This window comes from Camelus bactrianus, chromosome 1, assembly GCF_048773025.1.
Source record: "Camelus bactrianus isolate YW-2024 breed Bactrian camel chromosome 1, ASM4877302v1, whole genome shotgun sequence".
NCBI lineage: Eukaryota > Metazoa > Chordata > Mammalia > Artiodactyla > Camelidae > Camelus > Camelus bactrianus.
Genome location: NC_133539.1, coordinates 47,222,487 through 47,249,232, shown reverse-complemented (window position 1 = coordinate 47,249,232; position 26,746 = coordinate 47,222,487). Strand labels below are relative to the sequence as shown.

Genomic DNA, 26,746 nt, shown 5'->3' with positions numbered 1-26,746 from the left:
GTAATTTAAAACATGGATACATGTAACTCCTCACAAATACATGCAGATAGATTTGTTTTGCTTGTTTTGGAGCTAAATATTTATCTCACCAATGTAACTATTACTCAAAATAATTATAGAACTTTTCCCTGATAATTAGCTTCTGAGACATTTTGAACCAAATAAGAAAACCAGTCTCACTGGTTTATGGATGTGCTTTCAGACACAATATTAATCTCCAAGCAATTATCTATCATATTCACCAGATTCGTCTTCAAATGACACTTGAATTTATGCAAAAAAAAATTTCAATCTGTCCAAAAGATAAATTTCTTAACTTGATCATTAAAAAAATACTCCAAAGATTATTTTTGAAGAAATGTTTCAGAAATGTTTTGTTCAATGACAGTATTATTTGGAATAAAGGTATTGGATCCCAAGATAACCAGTTGGAAGGGGATCACGATTACCTGGATATGGACATCATAATAACTTTTTCAGCATCGTCTCTGTCACAACTCATCTACAGAACTGATAGCCGTACTTATTTGGTATGAGCTAGAAATTAGCTTCCCCTAAACAATCATACTCTTATTTAATGGGAAGGAAAAGACATTCTAAAACAGATTTTATCCTTTTCTTCTCCTGCCCTAACCTATGCCTAATTATTTAAGGTGATGTTAATGAACATTATTTTACTGTGCTGCCCCACAATGATGCTATAAAGATTTGTATAGCTATTTGTCCTTATTCTGAAAGAGTTTTTGGCTCTGAGAGCTCTTATCACTACTTTTTAGTTTGGTCTAATTCTGCTTCTAATGATATCAGATTCCTATTCAATTTCTTAGTCCCATTCCTCTACCAACTTTAATTTGTTACTTCAAATGTCCTGCTACTTGAAATCACCTTCAGGCTAAGAAACCAAGTAACCAGGTGTGTCAGAATTGTGTATAAAATTAAATTGATACTGTTTCTTATGAGTTAGCTGCTTGAACTTGGAGATACTTAGTCTATTGATCGGATTTTTGCCCAAGTTTCCCCTAGTTTAGATTGTCAGGTAAACAAAATCCAGATGAGTGAGGTAGCATACATAAAATTTATCATATTGTTTTTTATAAACTCTCTTTAAATTTTTTTCTTGTTATATGAAAGATGTTTTCTATTCCCTTGGAAAGTGCTCTTTATTAAATTTCCCCTTCATAATTAAATGAGCTTGCTTACCACCAAAGGCTGGGAGATGGGGAGGAACTGCACATTTTGATTCTGGTCTTAATACTGGTTTGGAGCAGATCACTTGATTTCTGTGTATTCTATCTTCTTTAACTAGAAAATGGGAACCAGAAATGTTGTTGTTGTTCTTGGTTGTGAGAAATTTTTTTAAAGGTACAGTAAAGCTCTTGAATATAAAATGCTACAAGTGCTTAGTGAAAGTCAAAATTCTGTATTGCTACAGATTCAGATACAGGATTTGAAAGAGGAACTGGAGGCTGAAAGGACCACTCGAGCCAAGGGAGAGAGGGAGAGAGCTGACCTCACCCAAGAGCTGGAAGACTTGAATGAGAGGCTGGAGGAGGCAGGAGGGGCCAGTTTGGCTCAGCTGGAGATAACTAAGAAACAAGAAGCAAAATTCCAGAAGCTTCGCCGAGACATGGAAGAGGCCACACTGCACTTTGAGGCAACTTCTGCTTCTTTGAGAAAGAGACATGCAGACAGCCTGGCTGAGCTGGAGAGCCAGGTAGAACATCTCCAACAGGTCAAGCAGACGTTGGAAAAAGACAAGAGTGACTTGCAGCTCGAAGTGAATGACCTCCTGACCCACATTGAGCAGACAGCCAGAGCTAAGGTAATACACATTGCCAAGCACTCCTTGAGGATTTAGAACATGGAAGCAGTCAGAGGAGGGAAAGGAAAAGAAAACTAAACCAGGCTGGGGACTCAAGGTTATTTGCTAGTGGGGCTGTAGTGCTTCTCTCATGAAGGACGACTTTGAGTTAGGAGCATCCCTTAGGAAAGGCTCAGGTGCTTGGAGTCTGTCTGAAGGAATGGCGGCACACACAGTCTTGCGGGGAGGAGAGAATTTTTTCTCCTTCATGTTCTTTAGCATCTCTTTAATGGGCCAGTGCTAGAAGAAAGTTTATCTCATGTTCTTTCTTCACTGAGTCCATTAATCTCTATACTGCCAGCTCTCATCTCAAATGATTAGCATCAGATCACAGGTAAGGGCCATCCTACCTTCTAGCAGATGAGAGGAGGCTTGCTGAGGTCAAGGAGAGCAAAGAGCTGGTGCCAAGTTCTCCTCATGAGCAGAATTTGTAATCATCTGGGAAAGAGATAAACCAACAATAAAGCTTGACCTTCATGGATGGTGGCCATAAAAATGTAGAATTTCTTCAAATACTAAGTGGCTCTGAAAATGTTTAGCGTTAATTTCCTTTAAAGACCACATTGAGTAGAAAGAAACACAACGACCCTGCTCTTCTCTCTCCTCTTTCTCTCCACTACCCCTGCCATCCCACCTCCAACTGTCTTAAAATATGAATCTAGTGAGGACTTAGGTCCTCTCTTCCTCCATCTCTTCTGTGTTCTGCATTTTGTATGGATTCTGTCTTCAACTCAGCAATGAAAACATTCTCACTCCATGCCCTGAAGGCTTCAGTTTTCTTCCTCAGCCCCATGGAGCCCTGGAAGACCTTACTCTCTCCATACTCTTGGCCTTTCTTTTATCCTCAGGAACTCTTCTGTTTCTGTACATTTTAGTAGGAAGTCATAAAATCATAAAATCAAACTGTTGATAGGTTCACCATAAATCCATACTAGTTAGGTGTGAATTTTATAGTGTCTGACTTCCTCTAGAATTTCACTGCTTCTTAGAAATTTTTTATTCCTCTAACTCACTTTCTTTTATTTAAAAAGAGAAACAAAATCTTCAGATTCTATCCTGCCTTTCTGAATCCATGCTTTTAATAAATGTTAAGACCTAACTGACAAGATCAAGACCATTCATTATAATTTCTCTCTTCACTTTATAAGTTATTCACTCAATCCATGTCTTTCCTCCTTGTTCCAAAGAATAAAATATTCTACAGCATAATCATTATTCACCCATTCCAGAAGACAAACAAAAAACCATGATAAAAGACTTTTCTTCAGATATTAAGGATGGTATTTTGAGAGAAAAGCAAAGTCTGTCCAAATCTATCTTAATCTGATTTCTTGACCAAAGAGTGATGTTCAGTCATCTATTGATATATCACTCCAAAACCTTGTAGCTTAGAACAACATTTTATTATTATCTCTCTTGGTTCTGTGGGTTGACAGGCTTAACTCAGATGGCAATTGAGACTAGAATCAGCTGAAGGTTTAATCACTCATGTATCTGGCTCCTGGGCTGAGATATTTAGAACTGTTGGGGGCTGGTTGGAAATCTCTCTCTCCATGTGATCTCTCCATGTGACTAGCTTGGGTTTCCTAAGGAGTTGGACTTCTCACATGGCAACTCAAGGCACTAAAAGCAAGTATTCCAGGAGACCAAAGCAGAAGCTGCAAAGATTCTTGTGAAGGAGGCTTACAAAGCAGTGGAGTGATTCTGTGTGACTCCCAGCAGTGCTGAGTCACAGAGGTAGGGGTCTACACATGGGTGCAAGTACGGAGACTGTGGCTCATTGGTGGGCCACCTTTAGAGACTAGCTCCCACACATAGGTGTATACCTCACTACCTCCTTACTCCTTTAACCCCTGCAAAGTCTTTTCATTCCTCTGATTATCTTAGAAGTATTTTCTTGATATGTTCTTTCAAAGATCAGTAATATCTCCCTTTCCTCAAATTAGAATGTCTAAAACCAAACTTATCACCTTCTCCTGAAGCTGACACATCTCCTGTGGACATTTTTGTCACCAGCACACTCTTTCTACCCAAAGCCTGTCATTGATTACTTGTTTCCTCTTGTGTTCTTTTCTGTCTGATCAGTTATTAACAGTAGGTCAATTTTGCACTGTCTTGTAACTTTTCGTGTCATTCCCACTCACCCGTAGGACTTTCATTATCTTTTGACTGGATTACTGCAGTGGTTTCCTAAATTATCTTTCTTTTTGCTACTAGTCTGTCTTTTTTCCAATCTATTTTATATAGTACCCATATGAATATTTCGAGACATGGCTTTATTGAATCACGTCCCTGCTTCAAAGTGAACTCCAAACTTCCACCCTTCAAGGAACCATCTGGCCTGTAATCTGACTCCCTTGCCCTGCCAATTTTAGATTTCATTACTTTGTTTCCCAAACCTTCCACTTACCCAAGCTAGAATGCTTGCCTTCTACCAAATATCCATTTTTCCACCAATATGCCTTTTTCAATCTAAACCATCTCCCTGGAGTGCTCAAGTTCAACTTCCCTTATGAAAATGTTATTTGTTTCTGAATTCCTTTTTTAAAAATATATTTTTATTGAAGTAGAGTCAGTTTACAATGTGTCAATTTCTAGTGTACAGCACAGTGCTTCAGTCATATAGAAACATACATATATTCGTTTTCATATTCTTTTTCACGTAAGTTACTATAAGATAATTGAATATAGTTCCCTGTGCTATACAGTATAAACTTACTGTTTATTTATTTTATATATATTAGTTAGTATCTGCAAATCTCTAACTCCCAATTTATTCCTTCCTACACTCTTCCCCGCTGGTGACCATAAGTTTGTTTCCTATGTCTGTGAGTCTGTTTCTGTTTTGTAAATAAGTTGGTTTGTGTTTTTGTTTTGGTTTTTTTTTTAGATTCCACATATAAGTGATATCATATGGTATTTTTCTTTTTCTTTCTGACTTAATTCACCTAGAATGACATTCTCCAGGTCCATCCATGTTGCTGCAAATGGCATTATTTTATTATTTTTTATGGCTGAGTAGTATTCCATCATCCAAAAGTCTACAAATGATAAATGCTGGAGAGGCTGTGGATAAAAGGGAACCCTGGTACCTTGTTGATGGGAATGTAGTTTGGTACAGCCGTTACGGAAAATAGTATGGAGATTCCTCAAAAGACTAGAAATAGACTTACCATATGATCCAGCAATCCCATTCCTGGGCATATATCCAGAGGGAACCTTAATTCAAAAAGATACATGCACCCCAATGTTTATAGCAGCATTATTTACAATAGCCAAGACATGGAAACAACCTAAATGTCCATCAACAGATGACTGGATAAAGAAGCTTTATACAATGTTTCTGAATTCTTGTAGCACTTTTGGGGTCCCCCTTGTCCTGCTGCCTTGTGTAGTCTTTTTACTCTATTTAAATAGACAACATCTCTAAGGCAGAAACTAGGTCTTTTATTACTCATGTTTACTACATGCTTTCTGTAACCTATACACTCAGTTACTAGCATTGATTTTACATATGCCTCTTGGGATTTCTGTGGCTTACAGGTTCACTGATTTGTCCAAGGTTACAAAATCTGCATGACAGAGATGGGCCTCAGCTCCAATCCTGTGTATGTCTGTGGGCAACCACATTCTGCTGCTGCCTTACATATTTGTTGGTGGGATCAGCTGATTCTGTTCACTCTCTTAGGCAGATCCATTATGCTGAACTTTTTCTTAAATTGTTTACTTCATCTTTTCCTGAATTATAATGCCAGAAATGCCAATACTCAGTGGGACAGTGGAAACCGAAGCATTTTCTAAAGCATATTACGCTGACAGAGAGGCCCAGGGCAATTTAGAAGTTTGAGGCAATCTCACAATTATCTTGATTATTTTGAATTCCCATTGGTTTCTGAGTTTCTATGAGAGAGCGATTTTATGCATCATTTTAAGAACCAGTTTTAGGATGAATGTACATTATTCCATTAACTTCTTCCTTCCTGGTATCAAACTTTTGTGTCTATCTTTACGCTTAAGTTTGAAGTTCTTTTGCAGGTACCACTCTTTTGCCGTAACCCTGCACAAGCCACCTTTAGACAAACAATCTCATTGTCTCTTGAAGATCCAGCTTATGAAAACACTTGTTCAATTAAAAACACTCTACCAGTGTTAACAGTGCCCATGTATCTCTACCATTTAAGCTGTGTCTAAAGGCAAGTGCCTTGGCCCAGCTGGGCTTTCCCACACAGGCTTCTCTTGAAAACTGGGCGTTTTATGGCTCCTTCAACTTGCCATTTCCATACCACTGACTGAGTTGTCTTATAGAGATCTGTTTTCTTTCACCCTCAGCAAACAGGTGTGTAGTAGAGCATACTTAGGGCCACACACAGAGTGGCATTTCTCACATCTGGTCGTGTTCCTCCTGGCCCAGTTAATGGGTCATTTATTATTGGAGACAACATAAAATAAAGGTGGTTCACACAGTCATCACATCTTTGTCCAGTTTCCTCGGGGACCCAGGATTCATGACAATTTGAGCTAACTAGGACATTGTCAGTGAATCTTTAGTGGTTCCTTTATTACTTCATACAACAGATGCTTATGCATCTAGTATCTAGTGTATGGCTTTTTTAAAATTTGCATCTGCACAGGCAATTATCAGTTCAAACCCTAATTCCAACACATACTAGCTGTGTGAATTGGGACCAGGTATTTAGCCTCTCTGACTCCATTTTCTCATTTATAAAACAGAGCCAACCTGAATTCTCAAGGAATATGGTGAGGAAAACAATGAGTGTGCCAACTTTGACTGTCAAATTAGTTTCAGAAATGAGAGCAAACATATTCAACATTCAAAACATTGGAAATTACAGACCGTCTAAAACCTGTTACACTTGTCGCCACTATAGCTTCTAGTAGCAAGTGGAGAGGGTGGGTAATTGAGTGTGCCTGGCAGTTGACATCAGTGCTGCAGCCTACATGATGCTGATGACATCGTACAAAAAGCTGATCACTGAATCTCTGCCAGGTCTGGTTTCATAACCAGCACCAAGCCTGGGTGTGCTGTGGAACATCCGTGAGTAGAACTACATGACATTGCTTGCCAGTCTCCACATGGGTAGGGGCCGAATCTGCCTCTTCACTTGTTTGCTAATCAGCGGATAATATCCTGACCAAGTGAAAAATTAATTCGGGGGTTGGGGTTTATGAGGAGAGCTTGAATGTGACCTCTAAGTAAACCTCAGTGGGGATGTTGGCCAACCTCTCTTCTAAAGTTTGCAATAATTTGAGTGTCTTAGACATTTATTAAGTGCCTGTTTTTTGTCAAGCACTTCATTTGGCCTTGTGGATAGAAGATGTAATCTAGTAGTGTTTCATAAGGAGTTTAAAATATTCATTAGTGTAAGCTTAAAGAGAACAACCTTCAACACAGCCTAGGCTCCAGCTAGAGATCACCAAAGTATTTGCTGATACAGTTTTCCAGAGGACCAAATCTGGCATCATCTTTGAAATGTTTCTGGTCCTTGGCCATTGCTACATCATAAAAATTAGTTTAACATTGAAACTATGAGATTTACCACCAGATTTCACAGTTTTCATCATTTCCTAGGAATGATATTGATGTGATATTTTCTTTGTCTTCTATTTCCATAGCACTCATTCTTTGCAGAGACAAAAGCTTCACAGGGTTGTTGTTTGGATTGAGATTTAATACAGGTAAAGAGCAAAACACAAAATCAGCTATGTAAAAATCTGGATGACAAAAATCTGGATGTGACAAAAGTCTGGATGATTAGATTAGTGACCTAAACCAGGGAGCAGTACAAAGGCCAATGGTACATCATTTTCTTCAAGCATGAACAACCAATTCTGAGAAGTTGGAGTTTGGGATTGAAGTGTTCACCCAGCAGGGTAATCATGAGCCTGGAGTCCTAGTGATCGGGAGGGTCCAGCTGTTTGGAAAGTTCAGACTTCTATTACTGTGCTATTGCAGCTCAGACCCATCCACTCTCTCCTATTCTTCTTGCTCAGCCTTGTGGATTTCCTTCCCTCTTCCTCCAGACCCTCCCATCTTTCCTTTCCCTTCCCTCTGAACCTACCCCCTTGTGGATTGAGTGCCTAGCATGTGCTCGGAATAGGCACTAGGGATATAATCTGTAGTTAAATGGAATCTTTACCCTCATGATACTTATATCTAGTGAGAGAGAAAGATGATTAATTATATGATGTAATGTCAGGGCGTGACTATATACTTCATCAGTGTTTGAGATGTTTCCTTCTTCAGAGAAACAAAGAATCCCGGAGAAGTTCCCAATGCCCAGAAAGTTGGGTTTCTTCATTAACATCTATAATCTGAAAAGTTTGGGCCTTTCTGGGTCCAAGACCCTGAGTTTATTGTGCCTATGTAGGTTAGGAGACATTGTCTCTCCGTGCTGGCTGTGGCTTTCAGGGCAGAAGAGAGCACATGGTCCTAGGAGCCACCTTCCCCTCTGTCCTCATGCAGCTAGTTCAGCATGGCCTTTATAAGTCATATTCAACCCTTCCTTCTCAATTCAAAGGCTAGTGCCGAGAAGCTCTGTGGTCTGTATGAAGAACGCTTGAATGAAGCAAATGCAAAGCTAGAAGAAGTGACTCAGTTGGCAAATGACCTGACAGCACAGAAGACAAAGCTCCGGAGTGAGAATGGTAAGTAAACTCTCATTGCTGCCTCACTGAGGAGGCTCAGTCCCAGCCGACACGTGGAGAGACAAACGAGCTGATGAACTCATCACTGAGCCTGAGTGGGCGCTGAAAGATTCTGGGGGAGGAATGAGGCACTGATGGACCCTTGTCCACAGACATGCCCTTGTCTGGGAAGGATCCCCTCTATACCAGTTTGGGAGGCCCTGCCTATTTGTCTCCCATAAAGGGGAAAAGTAATATGCAGTTGGCTGAAGAACTCGCAAGATCAAAGGATGGTAGGGGCTGTCCACACAGCTACAAGACATGCGTCTGTCACATCTATCTCATTGAAATAGGCATTATTTCTAATTTTCACCAATGGACCCACACCTCTTATTTATATTCAGTAAAAGCCATAGTCTGGACAATGGTCTCCCAGGGCCCCATGATTGGGCCCCGTTATCTCTCTGACCTCTTCTTCTACTTCCCCTTCTCTCATTCTGCCTTGGTCACATGGACCTCTTTGCTGTGTTTTGAACATACCAGGCATATTCTCACCCTCGAGTCTTCTGCCTCCTATTTCCTCTACCTAAAATAATGCCCTATTAATTTTGTGAAGACTTGAAGATGGGGGTTAATCAAAGGGATATCGGGGGGAAGTCAGGATGGGCCTTGTTGAGAAGTGCTCTCAACCAGTTTTCTCCCTGTGTTTCTGTTTTCATAGTATTTAATACCTTCAAACAAACTATCTGCTTGACCTAATAAATAAGTTTATTTGTCTTGTCTCCATCTGCCGAAGTGTAATAAGCTACACAAGGGCAAGGGTCTTTGCCTTGTTCACGTCAATCTTGAGGAACAATGCCAGCCACTTACTGGTGCTCCACAAACATGTGGTAAATAAAAGTAGAAAAATGTTCCATGGCTTCCTCTCAACTATCAACCACTATTGATAGTGGGTTATTTTTTTCCTGTCTTTTACATGATGGCAATCTATTTAGGGTTTTTCTTTTGCAATTTGTCATGAGTTATCTTGTATCTCAGATTCTCAGTCATTTATGATGGCTGTTCCAATCCATCAAGGAGATGGACTGTGGTTGACTTCACCTTGCCCTGTAACTTGTTTCTCTGCTATGAATAGCATGTGGCTAGCTGTTTGTAATTAGAATTATTTTTTATAATGTATTTCCCAGTGATGGAATTCCTAGGCCAATGAAAATAAAGTATCTTGATACCCAGAGGCACTCACTTTGAAAAGAGAATGAAGACCATTTGAACTGCATAATCATCCTTCTGCTCATGGACACCTCTGTTTCTAGATGCTAAACCTAGAGTCAAAGCTAAATTAAAATGAACTGGTAAGACTACAAACCTGGTAATCTAAAGGGAAAGTGTTCTTTCAGGTTCTGGCAGGGACACTAAGTAGGACTCTTCTCATTGCTGGTGACAGGGGTGTGACACTTGGCCTCATTACAAAATCCCCAATTTGATCTTCTGTTCCATTTAGGGTACAGTCTGCATGTGGTGCAGTCCGGATACGAGGCTGCTAAATTCGTGTATGTCTGGCCCTGCAGGAGGTGCTGTATACAATTTGTTTTGATAGGCATTGCCTACCTCCCCCTAGTTACTGGCATTAATTTTCTACTTACTTTTTTGATGAGGAAATTGGTAGGTGAGTGAAATGAAAGTGGATCTGGGATGATAATTCTGCTTAGGATGCAGGACCTTTTACTTCCTCTTTTAATTCTTAGCTTTACCTTTTAGCTTTTGTATGAATTAAATTTTAAGTATATATCTATCCAAACCTCTCCTCCTCTTACAAGGCCTATGCTCCAGACTTTTTGCTGCTTTTTTTTTTTTGCTACTATCACCAGTTTCTTTCTCATGCCCTTTCCTGTCCACTGCTTTCAAAGGAGACTTATAGTAAATGTGATCAATTAAGCCATGTTAAGTGGGTCCTAGATCTATAAAGTATATAATATGTTAGTCTTAACCCCCCTAATACATTGATATTTTTTCAGAATACTTTTAAATATGATCTTATCCCCCAGAGCTTCTCAAATTTGGGTCCATGGAATCCCAGCAGTCACCAAGACTTTTTCAGGGGACCTCAAAGGTTAGAGCTATTTCATTATAATACTAAACCACTGTTTGCTTTTTAAATTCTTTTGCTGCTGTTATTGATGGTGCAAAAACAATGACACTTCAAAACGCGGGAGCCTTTATCACAAGCAAGGCGGTACACTGCACTGTGCTATTAATCATTGTATTCACTGATACATACTCACAGTCACAAAGTCAGTTTTACTTAAGAATGTCCTTAATGAAACAGTAAAATTTGATTATATAACATATCAATCCCAAGTGTATATCTTCTTAATATTCTGTGTGACAAAACAAAAAGTATGCATAAAACACTTCTGTTTCATACTGAAGTAGGATGTGTGATTGTTTAAGTTCTGAGCTGAACTAGCAGGTTTTTTTTTTTCAGGGAGCATAGTATTTACTTAAAAGAATATTTGACAAACGATGCTTATTCAGATACAGATATTTGGCAGATATTTTCTCAAAAATGAACAAAGTGAGCCTGTCACTACAAGGAAAGCAACTGACAATATTTGTTACCAATAATAAAAGTGGAGTTTTTAGGTAAAAATTAGATTTCAGAAAACACATAAATGCCATTGTGAACTTGATGGCCCTCAATTCTTGAAGGCTTTTTTTCCTTTATTATTTTTTTTATAGAAGTATAGTTGACATACAATATAATACTAGTTTCAGGTGTACAACCTAGTGATTCAACATTGATTTACATTACAAATTGATAACCACAATAAATCTGATAACCATCTGTCACTATATGAAGTTATTTTGGTACCAATGACTATATTCCCTATGCTGTACATCATATCCCCCATGACTTATTTATTTTATAATTGGAAGTTTGTATCTCTTAATCCCTTTCACCTATTTCATCTAACCCCCAACTCCTTCCCCTCCAGTGACCACTAGTTTGCTCTCTGTATGTATGAGTTTGTTTCTGTGTTGTTTTGTTTGTCTGTTTCTTTTTAGATTCCACATATAAGAGAAATCATATAGTATTTGTATTTTTCTAACTTATTTAGCATATTACCCTCTAGGTCTGTCCATGTTACTACAAATGACATGACTTCATTATTTTTCATGACTGAATACTAGTCTATTGGATATATATATCACATCTTCTTTATTCATTCATCTATTGAAAGACACTAAGATTGCTTCTATATATTGACTATTATAAATAATGCTGCTATGAACATAGTGGTGCACATATGTTTATGAGTTAGTGTTTTCATTTTCTTCCAGTAAATATTCAGAAGTGGAACTGATGAATATCAGTGAGAGATGGTATCTCATTGTGGTTTTAATTTGCATTTCCCTGATGATTAGTGACACTGAGCATCTTTTCATGTGCATGTCTTCTTTGGGAAAAAAAAAAAGTTTATTCAAGTCTTCTGCCCAGTTTTAAATCAGATTACTTTATTGACATTGACTTGTGTGAATTCTTTGTATATTTTAGATATTAACCACTTAGCAGATACAGCATTTGCAAATATCTTCTCCCATTCAGTAGGTTGTCTTTTCATTTTGTCAATGGTTTCTTTTGCTATGCAAAAGTTTTTAGTTTGATTGGGTCTCATTAGTTCATTTTTGCCTTTGTTTCCCTGGCTTGAGGAAACAGATTCCCCAAAATATTGCTGAGGCCAGTGTCAAAAAATACACAAGTCTATGTTTTCATCTAGGAGTTTTATAGTTTCAGGTCTTACATTTAAGTCTTTAGTTTATTTTGAATTTATTTTTGTGCCTGGTGTGAGAAAATAGTCCACTTTGATTTTTCTGCATTTAACTGTCCAATTTTCCCAATACCATTTATTGAAGACTGCCTTTTCCACACTGTATGTTTTTGGCTCCTCAGTTGTAAATTAATTGTCCATCTAAGCACAGGTTTATTTCTGGACTCTCTCTTCTGTTCCATTGATCTGTGTTTTTGTGCCAGTATCATAAAGTTATGATTACTCTAGCTTTGTGGTATAGTTTGAAATCAGGGAGTGTGATACTGCCAGCTTTGTTCTTTCTCATGATTGCTTTGGCTATTCTGGGTCTTCTATGGTTCCACATAAGTTTTAGGGTTATTCTAGTTTTGTGAAAAATGCCAAAAATGTTGCATTGAATCTATAGATTGTTTTGGGTAGTAATATTTCAACAATATTAATTCTTCCAATCTATGAACACAGAATATCTTTCCATTTACTTTTATCATCTTCAGTTTCTTTCATCAATGTCTTACAGTTTTCAAGTACAGGATCTTTCACTTCCTTGGTTAAATTAAATCCAAGTATTTTATTATTTTTGATGCAGTTGTAAATTGAATTGTTTTCTTCATTTCTCTTTCTGGTAGTATGTTACTAGTGTACAGAAATGCAGCTGATTCTGCATATTGATTTGGTATCCCACAACTTTATTGAATTCATTTATTAGTTATAATAGTTTTTTCATGGAGTCTTCAGGGTTTTCTATGTATAGTATCATATTGTCTATAAATAGTGATGGGTTTTTTCTTACTTTCCAATTTAGATGTCTTTTATCTCTTTTTCTTGTCTGATTGCTGTGGCTAGGGCTTCCAGTACTGTGTTAAATAAAAGTAGCAAGAATGGACATCCTTGCCTTGTTCCTGATCTTAAAGGATTTTCACCATTGAGTATGTTGGCTGTGGTTTTGTCATATATGGTGTTTATTATGTTCAGGTATGTTCCTTCTCTATTTTCTCTCCCTCTCCCTCTCCCTCCCTCCCTCTCTCTCTCTTTCTCTGTCTGTCTCTGTCTCTTCTCCTTCTAGAGCCCTATAATGCAAATGTTAGTGTGCTTGATGTTGTCCCAGAAGTCTATTAAACTAATCTTATTATTATTTTTTTAATTCTGGTTTCTTTTTGCTGTTCTGATTGGGTGATTTCTAATACTTCATCTTCCAGATTGCAGATCTGTTCTTCCATATCCTTTAATCTGCTGTTGATTCCCTTAGTGTGTTTTCATTTCACTTATTGTATTCTTCCATTCTAACTGATTCTTTTTAAAATTTTCTATCTTTTTGTTGAAGTTCTCATTGAGTTCATCCATTCTTATCCTGAGTTTGGTAAGCATCTTTATGAGTATAACTTTGAACTCCTTTCTGGTAAATTACTTATCTCCATTTCATTTAGTTCTTTTTCTGGAGTTTTGTCTTGTTCTTTTATTTGGAAAGTATTCCTTTGCCTCCTCATTTTACCTCTTTGCTTCTATGTATTAGGTATATTAGCTATGCCTCCCAGCCTTGAAAGAGTGGCCTTATATGAAAGACATCCTAAGGGGCTCAGTGGCACAATCCCCCGTGGTCACTAGAGCTAGGTTCTCCAGGGGTTTCCCCTGTTTGAGCTGCTTGCACCTTCCTATTGTGGTTGGGCCACAATTGCTATGTGCATACTGGTGGCCCCAGGCCCAGCTGGCTGCACAGCTTGGTTGTGACTGCTGTGGGTGTGCTGTGGGTGGGGCTGACCCCCAGAGTGGGCACGTCTTTGGGGGAAGGGGCACTGGCTGAGGTGGCCCACCAGGTAGGATGGAGTGAGAGACACTTTGGAGGGGCACTGGGGCCACTTGCCTGGTGGAGTGGGCATGGAATGACTTTTGAGGGGCCTGCTGAGGTGGGTCCTCAGGGGAATGTTGGGGTGAAGTACACTGTTTGCTAGGTTGATTGAAAGTAACAGAAGTAGTGCCCAACAGCCTTAGACTAGTTATGTGGCAGAAGAGTTAAAAATAAAAATATAGAATTGCCAGCAGGTGCTTCTGCCCCTGGAGAAAGTTTCCACCAGATTCCTGCCCCTCCAGCATATGTCCTAATATTAGGCAAAAAATCTCTTTGGATGACCCAGGTGCTTTTAAAGCTGTTGCCTCTGCTCTGGGACTTGGAGCAAGTGAGTTGGCGGACATGTCCTTCAAATGCAGTGTCTCAGCTCTCCACAGGACACTGGCTCTCCTGACCCTAAGCTCCACTGACTTTCAAAGCCAGGCATTATGGAGGCTTATCTTCCCAGTGCAAGTACCCTGGTATGGGGAGCCTGATGTGGGGCTTGGACCCCTCACTCCCTGGTGGGTGCCTCCGTGGTTGTGATATTCCTCCTACTTATAAGTCACTGCACGGGAGATGTGGGTTCTGACTAGACCACATCCCTACCCCTCTTACCCATCCTCATATGGCCTTTTCTTTGTAGCCTTAGTTGTAGAAAATCTGTTCTGCTAGTCTTCAGGTCATACTCGGGGATCGTTGTTCTTTATGTAGTTGTAGTTTTGGTATGTCTGTGGGAGGAGGTGAGCTCAGGGTCTTCCTCCTCCATCTTGATCTGAACCTTAAAGACTTTTCTTATGAGATAAGTGGTGATGTTAACAAATATGATTTTTTTTATATTGTGTGATGACATATGTTAACATTTGCAAATTATACATAATTGAGTAAATGCGTATTTTTCAAATCACGACTATGTGATGTTACAAAATCATATGTGGATAAAAGATCCATTCAAAGTTTAAGATAGATCCATGAATTTTAATGTAACAGAATAAAAATTTTCATTTATATGGTTTATATCATTAACCCTTACAAAGCTTCCATTTGTTGAGTTTTGGTGTAGTATCAAATAATAGTCACAATTATCCAAAAAGACTATGAAAATTCATCTCCCTTTTTTCTACTACATATCTATGAGAGGCTGGATTTTCTTCATATACTTCAACCAGAACAGTTGAATTCTTCAACCAAAAGAATTCAGATGACTTTTATTAAGCCAGAGATTTTTTAAAATGTAAAATAAGGTCATTTTTCTCATGAATATTTTGTTACTTTAGAAATAGTTCTTCCCCCTAAAATTTTTTATTTATGTTAACATATCATTAAGGTTTTTATTATTATTTTAAAATGAATAAATACATATATTAAATTTCTCTTTTAATTTCTATTATACTATGTATTAATATAAAACTTACATAAACAAAATCTCTGTGGGGTCCCCAATAATTTTTAAGCATATAAAGAGTTTCTGAGACCAAAAAGTTTTGAGAATTCCTGTTTTAGTCCAAACAAATGCTTTCTTTTAATTTTGAGAGTTTTAGAACTTGTTTGTAGCAAGAGGGATAGGAGTCAGAAATATTTGGGACTTTACTTTTGCACTAATAATAACTTTAATTTTGCACTAATAAAGGTAACTGCCTTTGCTCAGGATGGGCTCTGCTTTAGAGCTACTTCTAACAACCAGCATGTTTCTGATCTATCATTAATGAAATAAGCTAAGCAGGGAGAGTAGACTACAGTGAAATAAAATGTACCCCTTTCTTGGTCACATTATCTACCACTTAATGACAATTTCTAATATTTATTTAGCAATTCAGTCTACAGAATATATTCACCCTCATTTAATTTTCATTAACAATCTTTTATTGTTATCCATATTTTACAAATGAGGCAAAGAAACTGTAATTATCTAAAAATTATATGGCCAGAAATTGGTAAAGCCACACACACTAAACAAGGGGGCATGGCAATGAGGAACACATTCTTTAGAATTAAGAGTTTAATTTGAATCTATATTCATCAGTTACCAGCACTGCAGGTTTGTGTCTCAATCACATTTAAGTAAGTTGCTGTGTTTTCCCTTCTGAAAAATGGGTAATATAATGTCTACATTATCAAGGAGTTATGAGAATTAAACTAGATAATATACATAAAGTACTTACCCCATGGAAGATTCTCCATAAATGGTAGCTAATATTATCTGTTTTTTATCTATTCATATTTACTACTACAAATCAGTTTTTTTAGGGTTCTGTGAGTTCTGAAAAGGATCGTTGCCATGATTTTGCTGATTACTGGACTCAGACTCTTTATAAATACCAAAAATATGTGAATCATTTTAGCTGCTCTTAAACTCAACAGGTTAAGTGGGGGAGGCAGTAGTTGAGGAAAAGGACCATAATTAACTTATTTTATGAAATCTTTCTGTAGGTGAGTTCCTGAAAAGGCTGGAAGAAAAGGAGGCTCTGATAAACCAACTTTCCAGGGAAAAGAACACCTTCACACTGCAGATTCAGGACCTGAAAGGGCAGTTGGCAGAACAGACCAAAGTAATGCATCTATTATTTCTCACCAGGAGCTTGACTGTATGTTTGAAAAAAAAAAAAAGTAGAGCTTGTTAAGTCAGCCCGAATATCTTCTCATATAAAAGAAAAGGGGAAAGTGCCCTAGAAGTTATGGGAAGAAAGATGTGTTGGATCTTGTATGTGCCGGGAAGGACTCTGATCACTGAAGGATCATCCTCAGTAATTCCAATTGCTTCCCTAGTTTGTCTAGATTTTAGCACAAGCAAAGCATGTGTTTCCATCTTGCATTATTACTTGAACAGACAGTTGGCAAAGTTCTTTATAGATCTTTGATTCTGAATTGCATAAAGAAGTGAAATTAAATAGAAGGCCAGGACAAAACAAATGGGGATAGATTAGCTCAATATTACTTTTAAATTGTCAATAAATTATAGATATTAGTCATTATTAGTCACTAGTTCCCAAGAGATATATAATGTAGCTAATAAGTGACCACAATGAAAGAGGTTCTTTAAGGTTGAAGGATAGTGACTAAAATGGGAGAGGGGAGGTCATTGAGTCTTCAGACTCCTGATTTTAAACATTTTATTTTATTTCCTCCACTCTTCTTATTTTGTATATACATTTTTTGGTTGTTGGTTTGTTTTTGGGGTTTTTTTTTGAGGGGGCAGTAATTAGGTTTGTTTATTTATTTATTAATAGAGGTGCTGGGGATTGAATGCAGGATCTCAAGCATGCTAAGCATGCACTCTACCACTGAGCTATACCCTCCCCTACCCGTATATACATTTAAAAATTACTGCCATGATTTGTGCATCAGACATTGATGAAACAGGTAGAATGATACCTTTTTACGTGAAGAAACCGAGGTTCTGAGAAGACAAATAACTCATCCAAGGTCATACAGCTAATCACGGACTGCTAAGGAATTGTAGCAGGTAGCGAAATGACTTGATTTGTGTTTGAGAAGCTCTCTCTGGCTGACTTCCCAGTGGCTTCCAACTGGGGTACAAGGCCCCCTTGCTCTGGCTCCAGCCTGCTTCTGTGACCCGACCTCATACATCTGCTTCCCTCATTTACTCCCCTCTGGTCACCATGGCCTCCTCGCTGCCTCTTAAACAAGCTGCCATCATTTTTGTAGCTGCTATTCCCACTGTCTGAAAGCCCTTCCCTAAGAAAGGCCTTTGGGGGATGATGAGAAAAGAGCAAACATTCCTCATCGAGTCCATCTGTTTATTTTCTCACTGCTGTCAGCCATTTTATTCATTACTTTGTGTACATGTTTGTTTTGTGTGTCCTCTCACAATTTTGGGCTCCTTTGGACAAAGGCTTGTCTCCATCTTATTTACTTCTTTTTATTTTTAAATGTCGGGGACAGGGGAAGGTAATTAGGTTTATTTATTTTTATTTATTTTTTAATGGAGGTACTGGGGATTGAGCCCAGGATCTTGTGCATGCTAAGCACACACTCCACCACTGAGCTATAACCTCCCTCTCGTCTCATTTACTTCTATAAACACTAATGCCTAGAACAGGTGCTCAATACATATATATTAAATAAGAGAAAGGGCCAAAATTTGAAGCCAAGTTTGCCAGATTCTAAAGCCCCTGTCCTCCTCAGAGTCACTGTATTATTGCTCCTCGTTCACTGCCCAGTGGCACCTGCCTGAGTCTGCCATTAACCAAGCCTTGTGCTTTAGGGCTGCATCTACCTGAGAAGATGCTCTTTTTAAAATTTGCATTAAAGACCCACGAGGACTGGCAGAAGCCACTAGACTAGGTTGTCTCTTGGGAACGATGCTGCTAGGTTAACCAGTCCATCAGTCACATGACAGAAACAGTCCTTTAACTGAGCTCTCCCATCCAATAAATACAGTAACCACTGCTATACTACAGCTGAATATCTAAATTTAAATTGACATTAATTAAAATTAAGTAAAATTGAAGTTCAGTTTTGACCACACCTGGTTTGGGGCACATTTTGAATGTTCAGTAGCCACATGGCTTGTGGCTACCCTATTGGAGAGCATACGTATAGAATATTTTTATCACCAAGGAGAGTTTCATGTAGTAGTGCTGTTTGAAAGTGATAAGAGATAAAGTTTTTAGAGATTTACATGTGAAATAAAAGATTTTGTTTTCCTCATCAATTGAATGAGAAAGGTGGACTAAATCTCAGTGATCCTTTCTAGTCCAAACAAGATATGACTCCTACCTACTGCTAAATTTAAATCTATTGCCTAAATGATAGTTAGTATTCTCCTTGCTACCTGCATCCTGCACTATTTCTAGAACTCCAGGCCTGTCTATTGTCAAAGCCCACATAGTCAAGCTGGCATTTCCCTAAATAGAACCTTCTTCCCTGTTTTAATGGCAGCAATTAGATACCCTCTCCTTTCTCTTCTTGTCCCCAGCGCTCTCTCTGGTATTATCTTACTAGGTTCAGGTTCAGGCTGAATTTGTGGCAGGTGGTTATTAACCTTATCTAAGAAAGATGACGTCACCTCCAAGCCATTCGTTGCTCGTGGTGGTCGTGCCTTTTTGTCACGTGCGTTGTGTCCCCTACAGTCACAGAGTGCCCTGGCCCAGGCTGTGAGGTCAGCCAAGCATGACTGTGACCTCCTTCGAGAGCAGTGTGAAGAAGAGCAAGAGGCCAAGGCTGAGCTGCTCCGGGCGCTCTTCAAAGGCAGCGCTGAAACGGTGAAGTGGAGGATGAAGTACGAGGACGACAGCATCCGGAGAACTGAGGACTTGGAGGATGCCAAGTGAGTGGGGCACGGCGACCCTAACCTGGGGTCAGTTACACAGAGGACCGCGAGGATGGCGGCTTTCTCTTCAAGGTCGCGTGTGTGCACTTAGCAAATCCTCACCCAGCATGTGACCAAGCCTAAGACCAAAGCTGAAACAGCCACCACTGGCAGGAAGCACATGCTCCAGAGGGGTTCAAAAATAAAAATGATAATGCAGAGTGGTAAAGACTAGATAGAGGTCCTGGGGGGAAAAGGAGGCTCTTTCTAGGGGAACCAAGGAAGTCTTCATAGAAGACTTTGAGCTATGGTTTGAAAGTGGACTAGCATTTAAAATCCTGTGTGATATTTGCAACACCAAAATAATGGAGTCCTTATGTATATGTGTCTCCACACATTAAAGTCACTGTGTTTCTGGTCTGCAACTTGTAGACTACAAAGAGGTCTGTGAAGATGGACAGGGAGAGCTGGAAACGTGTTGAGATCTGTCATCCTGCCTATGGGACAAAAGTTTCTTTGAAAAGAAGTCACCTTTGGGCCACCTCTAAGGTTATGATATCCGTTTTATAGCCAACACTCCATAAAGGCTTTAGAAGTTCTCAGGAACTACAGAAGTTTGGGGCCCACATGAATCAAGACTCAGTACCAGGGTGCAGTTCTGAAACATTTTTCTCCAAGGTTGAAGGACTGTGTGTCTTTGAGAGAAAGTGTCACACCAACCCCAGCTTATAATCATTAAAAGTTGACACAAAAGAATGTGTCCCTGGCTTGGTGGCTTGGCAAAAGTCCAGGGCAGATCGATACATTTCTCTTTAGCTTCACCCCAAAATATTATTTTTCAGTTCTTTGCCTAAATCTTTGAAAGACATTGCTGTGCACGTGCTGAACAGCCACTGTGTTCTGCCCCTAAAGGGGTACCAAGTGATTGTCTCTCTAGTCACAGGAACTTAAAAAGGACTTACGGATGACAGACACTAAAAATACCTGCAGTAAATGTGTTAAAACTCTGAATCACAGAAAAGTGGGGCTCTGAACTGAAATGGCTCCTCATATCCAAAATAGGGCATTTGCTTCTAAAGTAATATTTTTTTTCTAATAATTGAAGAATTCAAGTGAAAGTATCTACCAGTAATTCTGTTGAAAGTTTCTTTGGAAGGGATAGAAAAGAAGGGAAAGTATGTAGGCTACATATGACCACATGGATTTGTTAGTTCTACCAAATTATGGTCCTGTGTTACACGACAACTAAAGAAAAATCATGGGTAAACGTGGTCATATCTGAAGGCTTTTTTTTTTCTTTTTTGGCTTTAAACTTAGTTGAACATCAAGTAAATGAAGCATATTGTCTGTATTATACTTTTCCCCAAATCACCCAGGGAGGTAGAACTGCAAAACAATCTAGGATTCTTTTTTTTCAATTGCAAAGCTGCTGAAGATTTGCCTGCTCAGATTTCCAGGCTTGTGTTCACATGATGAATTAGTTTAGTGGAATCAAGCTCACCTGAGACCCAGTTTACTGCTTCTGTGGTCCCCAAGGATAGAGATCTGCTTTCTTAACCTCCACGTCTTCTTGCATCTTTTAGGCAACTACGTAGGTGCTATGGTTGGCAAGTTGAGAAGCAAAATGGTAGCTGGTATTAGGTGTAGAACAACATTATTAGTTAAACAAAGGTGATCAATTGTCCAGTTTGCCCTTGACCTGCTGGATTTGAGCACTGTTGGCCCCAAGTTCTGGTAAAAACCCCTCAGTTCCCTCAAAACAGTTGGTCACCCAGAGTAAAATTACTATTTTCTTGTTCTAATTGAGCATTTCTAAAGTAGTTAAAATATGTGTACTTGTTTTATAAGACTATTATTTTAGGTGAGGTAAAGCATAAGAATTTCTTTTTTTCTCCAGCTTTATTGAGATATAATTGATACCATTGTGTGAATTTGTGTACAATATGGTAATTTGATACATGCACATACTGTGAAGTCCTTACCACAATGGTTACTTAATATAACCTTTGCCCCACATAATTCCCATTTTGTGGTTGTTATTGTTGTTACAGTGAAAATATTAAAGCTCTACTCTCATAGCAACCTTCAAATCTACAATACAGTATTATTAATGATAGTCATCACGTGGTACATCAGAATCTCCTTTGAACAGTTAAGAAAGATGAAGCAAAGATGTGAAGTGTCCATGGTTAGAAAGCCAGTGAGGGAGAAGTACTTGTTAGATCCCAGGTCCTTCCTGGATGCTGAGCACAGATTGATTTTCACTGGATTCCACCAAAAAGGGGCCTTATGACCACATTGCTCTGTTGAGCTAGTTGTGTGGCACATGTTAATTCCTGAGGATCTTTTTCCGTTTAGTGGCAATAGATCAGAATAAGCTTTGGTACATACCATACTTTCATCTAAGAGTTGTGATGAATGAGTGAGAATGGGACTGCCAGTGTCCCTGGAGATGTGAGCACTGCATTGTTGGGGGCGGTGGAGGGAGCCCTTTAACAAGCCGCTCCATCTCAGAGGATGAGGGAGGGACACTCGACAGGGGCTGCAGTGCCCCTGGGGGCAGTGGGACTTGTTAAGTGGGAGCATAATGCTGGGATGGGTTGGCTATATCAATTTGGGAAGAGGAGCTGAGGTAGAGAAGAAACAGAGGAAAGAGAATCTGGGCATGTTTAGGAGCCACATGATGAGAGGAGGAGAGAGTGAGCAGGAGACAGTCAAAGAATGCTCCTTGGAAGCAACTTCAGAGACTAGATGTGTCTACAGACTTCTTAACAGTTGCTTACTGTTGGGTATTCGGTACCCACTTCCTCCCATTTCTTATGAAATCATCAATAAAGCCTGTATTGCTTGTGCAAGGTTTGAGGAAGCAGAAACTCACAGGGATTCAGAAATCCTGAGTTCCAAGTCCAGGCTGGCAAAGGATAGGGGTAGATAAAGGACATGTGGACACAGGAGCCGGAGGGTGGTGGTCAGCAGACATCTGGGTTCTGCAGGCACAAGGAGGTCATTTTCAGACACAAGCTGTTTCCACTTCATACTATTAAGCTCCCCTCAGCCTCTCACCCCCACCCCTATTTTGCTCCAGATCGCTGTCTTTCAGGATACACTGGTTGAGCTCTCTGAGGATTGTGGCTTCACTCACCTTTTGGGTCTCCTCTTCTCAGGAAGAAGCTGGCAATTCAGTTGCAGGAAGCTGCGGAAGCCATGGGGGTGGCCAATGCCAGAAATGCCTCCCTGGAGAGGGCTAGGCTCCAACTGCAGCTTGAGCTCGGGGACACCCTCTTGGACCTCGGGAAGGCACGCTCCACCGCCGCTGTGCTGGACCAGAAGCAGCAGCACTTTGACAAGTGCCTGGAGGACTGGAGGCAGCAGCAGGAGGAGTCCCAGGCGATGCTGGACGCCTCTCAGAAGGAGGCCCGGGCCCTCAGCTCCCAGCTCCTGGAGCTCAGGCACGCCTGCGAGGAGGGCACCCTGAGCCAGGAGACCCTCCGGAGGGAGAACAAGAATCTGCAAGGTATGCTGGATGCGTGGCCCTGAGAACTGGGGTACCCAGAAGACCCTGAACCCAGGGCAAGGCTGCCTTTCATGCGCAGATGCCGCAGCATCCTCGTGGGCCACTCAGGTTTTAACTTTTCCATTTTTAATACCTCCTTTTGAATTTTTTTTTTACTATGGAGATTATTTTAATTAAATGAATTCTAAAAATAAGACAACTTTTCTACCTTTAGTCCCATTTCCACTCTGTAAAGAAAGCCTATTAAGAATTCCTTTATACCCATAACCTTACCAAGATTTTCCATGCATATATGCATGCATGTATTTTCCCTTAAATTACACAGTATTCTACACCTTTTATTTTTTTCACCTGGTAATGTATTTTCTAATTTAATATTTCTACAGCCCATACTACGTGCCAGGCACTGCTTTATATGTAACTATTCATTAAGTCTCAGAATGTGTTAATTTCTTTATCTGTAAAATGCAGATTGTATTGAGTCACTTAAGTTTAAGAACTTGTCCAAATTCACATTTAATAAGTAGTAGATTTGAGATTTGAGCCCAAGCATCTTGATTCTGACATACACACACCCAGTCCCTGGGCTCTGCCACCTCCCCATATGCCTTGTGATTCTTTGCACGCCTCTACCTAGAGACCTACCACGTATTGTTAATAGCAACATGGGGTTTTATAATAAGGACAACTCACGCATTCAACTAGACCTTTTTCATTTTAGATGTGATTTTTCACAATTATACATAATCCTACATTGTCCATCCCTGTACCTATATTTGTGGACATGTACAAATACCTCAGTAGGGTAAATTCCTAGAAATGAAATTGCTGGGTTAAAAGAATGAATTTTTAAATTTTGAGATACTGCCCAGCAGCCCTTCAAAGAGGCTGCCAACGCATACCAGCACCACCAGTGACATGCATTACAAGCCAGAGATGCCCTGGGAGATCTTGTGTTACTATCAGAGGCGTAAATGAAACTGGCTTTCTCTGCTGACCTGCATCATCCGTGATCAGGTCACTGACTGGGTCTGTGAGAGGTGCTGGAACAGTCAGAAAACTTTAGTGGCATCTGAAACACCTGGGGGACTTGTTAAAACATGGTTGGCTGGGCCCCATCCTCAGAGTTCCTGATCCAGTAAGTCTAGGAGGGGGTCTGAGAAATTTGCATTTCTAACAAGTCCTCCAGCAAGACCGGTGCTGCTGCTCTGGGGCCCACACTTGGTCCGGGGCAGAGCTTGGGCAGAAGTCTTTCTCAAAAGCTTTCCAAGTGATTCCAAGGTATGTTAGAGTAGAGAACCATTGCTTCAAGTTTTCTCTCAGGAGCACCTCTTCTGGAGAGGCTTTCTCAGAGGATTTATTATTCACATGAGAATTACCATCGAATGGGTTTGTTTTTGTAACTTTAAAAAATTCCTGTCACATCCTCTCCCAGCTCAGGATCTCAGAACCAGAGGAGCAGCCACACTCTGGAACTCCTTCCACCACCTCTAGACTGTGGGTAATTCCCAGAGCACTTGGCCCCACTCCACACCTCTCAGGTTCTGGAGGCTTCTTTCATGAACAGAACTGACAGTAACAGTGTCAGATGGTGGAAGTTTTGTCACTGCTGGATGCCTAGCTCTGTCAAAGGCTTGTGCTCATGAGTGGCTCGGCAGAAACCCTCAAGTGCTTGAGCTCCTTCAGATTCCTAGGTCTGTCCGGGCTCATGCGTTGGCTTCTGGTAGACAGTGACCCAGCTTATGCTGTAAGTTCCCATCCTGGTGTTTAGCAGCAGCTGACACAACAGAAGACACTAGTATTGCTAGCTAAGCACTTCTACTGAAAGTGTAGGGATTCCAGGTCTGTGTCCTAGAACTCCACCAGGCAACATCTGACAAGCAGGACTGCCATGTACAGTTGCATAGGTTGTTCAATGCACAATACTCTAAGAAACACCATCTTCACCACTTGTTGTAAGCAACTTTCTGGCAGATGCCAAAAGAATATATTGAAGGGGAGGATTCCTTTTTTTAGTTCAAAGGTCCCATATGTGCCAGAGGTGGCCTTGCCATCGAGTTACCAAGGAGAACAGTCTATTGGGCCTGATATCATGGGTCTGAGACTGGTTCCTTTCACTAACTTTGTCTCTCTTCCCTCTCCAGAAGAAATTTCTAATCTGACAAATCAGGTGAGAGAAGGAAAGAAGAACTTAAGTGAAATGGAAAAGGTGAAGAAACAGATTGAACAAGAAAAGACTGAAGTCCAGATGGCACTGGAAGAGGCCGAGGTATTACCTCCAGGAAGCAGAGAAAGCTTTTATCATTGTGACAGTGCAGATGATCTGCATTCTAGTTATAACAACAACAGAATGCCATTAACACTTATTCAGGTTTTAACTACGTGCCTGGCACTATGCTGAGTGCTTTATATGCATTATTTTATGTAATCACCCTAGCAAACTATTGTCCTCATTTTACAAATGAGGAAATTGAGGCTCAGAGAACAGGATAAGCAAGAGTGGATGCAAATCTCTTGATTGTAATGAAAACAGGAATTGGATCTATCTTGTTCCCCAATTTATCTCCAGTGCCTAGACCCTCACTACTATAAATGTGGCCCATGGACAGTTTCCTGGACATCACTTAGGAGCTTGTTAGAAATTCAGACTCTCAGCCCTCTTTGCGGTTCTGCTGAATCAGAATCTGCATTTTAACAAGATCCCTTAGTGGTTCATATTCACATGAACATTTGAGAAGCACTGGACTAGAACATTGCCTGGTGTCCAGAAGAGGTTCAGTAAATACTTGTTGAATGTTGAATGAATAAATATCTTAATACCTGCCCCTCTTCTTCAAATAGAATCAGTCAAAACACTCCCCCCCCCCAAAAAAAAACTTTAGGTAGTTTTAAAAATGAGTTCAAAGTGATGCTCTCAAACATTTGTTTCTGAAAGCTCATCTTTGTGGGGGTTGTTTGACAGGAGAGTTTTCAGTGTTAGGGCTTAAAAGTTCAGGAACAACCTCTGATTTTATCCCTAGGTGTGTGCTAGTGATTGAAAGGGCCCCTGAGAAAACCTTTGCCAAAGAGGGTGAATGCAGAAGGAAGTTATCCTGTCATGATCATTACATAGTTAACAAGCCATGCAGAGCCTCTTTTCTCACAGCCAAATTTCATTTTCTTGACCCACCCTTTGTCCTTTTTTTTTTTTTTTTTTTTTTTTTGGTGAAAGGAGGTAATTAGGTTCATTTATTTATTTATTCTTAGAGGAGGTACTGGGGATTGAACCCAAAACCTCATGCATGCTAAGCATGCCCTCTACCACTTGAGCTATACCCTCCCCCCTCTTGACCCACCTTTAGAATAAGCAATGACTCATATTAAAAATGCAGCCCCTACCCACTCACCTCCAACAGAGACAATGATTTTTAAAAGGCACAGCAGTCAATTTTAGGCACGGACCTTTTGGAAGGTATGATAAAAAAAAGTTAGACCCTAAAGGACTGCTTTGTGTCAAGCCATGTCCGTTAAATGTATCTCACCACAATTTTAGAAGAAACCTGCCAGACGGAAGATGTATGAAGTGGACGGCTTTTGTCTTTTTATGCAAATTAGTTTCTGAGGTCTTCTACATTTTATATAGAATCCTTTCAGTTGGCAGTGTGGTATCCGCTAGCAAGGCTGGTCCTCATAAAGTAGGTGAACTTTGTTTCATTTACTTGTTCCCTTTGGTTCTCTGGCTACCCCGACCAGGGAATTTCAAAGCCACTGCTTTAGCCAAAGAAGTAACTTTTATGGTAGAAATTCCCAGCAACACAAGAAGCCAATGAGAGCTACGACTGGG

General features: G+C 39.8%; 1 protein-coding gene across 1 annotated transcript in view; it reads left to right on the top strand.

The window, feature by feature from the left end:
• The window catches only part of MYH15 (myosin heavy chain 15), a 139,089-nt gene that overhangs the window by 79,924 nt on the left and 32,419 nt on the right, over nt 1-26,746 (top strand). Inside the window, exons 27-32 of the mRNA XM_074370204.1 lie at nt 1,433-1,822; nt 8,401-8,527; nt 16,568-16,686; nt 19,231-19,427; nt 22,574-22,923; nt 25,068-25,192. Coding sequence (XP_074226305.1) covers nt 1,433-1,822; nt 8,401-8,527; nt 16,568-16,686; nt 19,231-19,427; nt 22,574-22,923; nt 25,068-25,192 — 1,308 coding nt within the window. The remainder of the gene's footprint in view (nt 1-1,432; nt 1,823-8,400; nt 8,528-16,567; nt 16,687-19,230; nt 19,428-22,573; nt 22,924-25,067; nt 25,193-26,746) is intronic.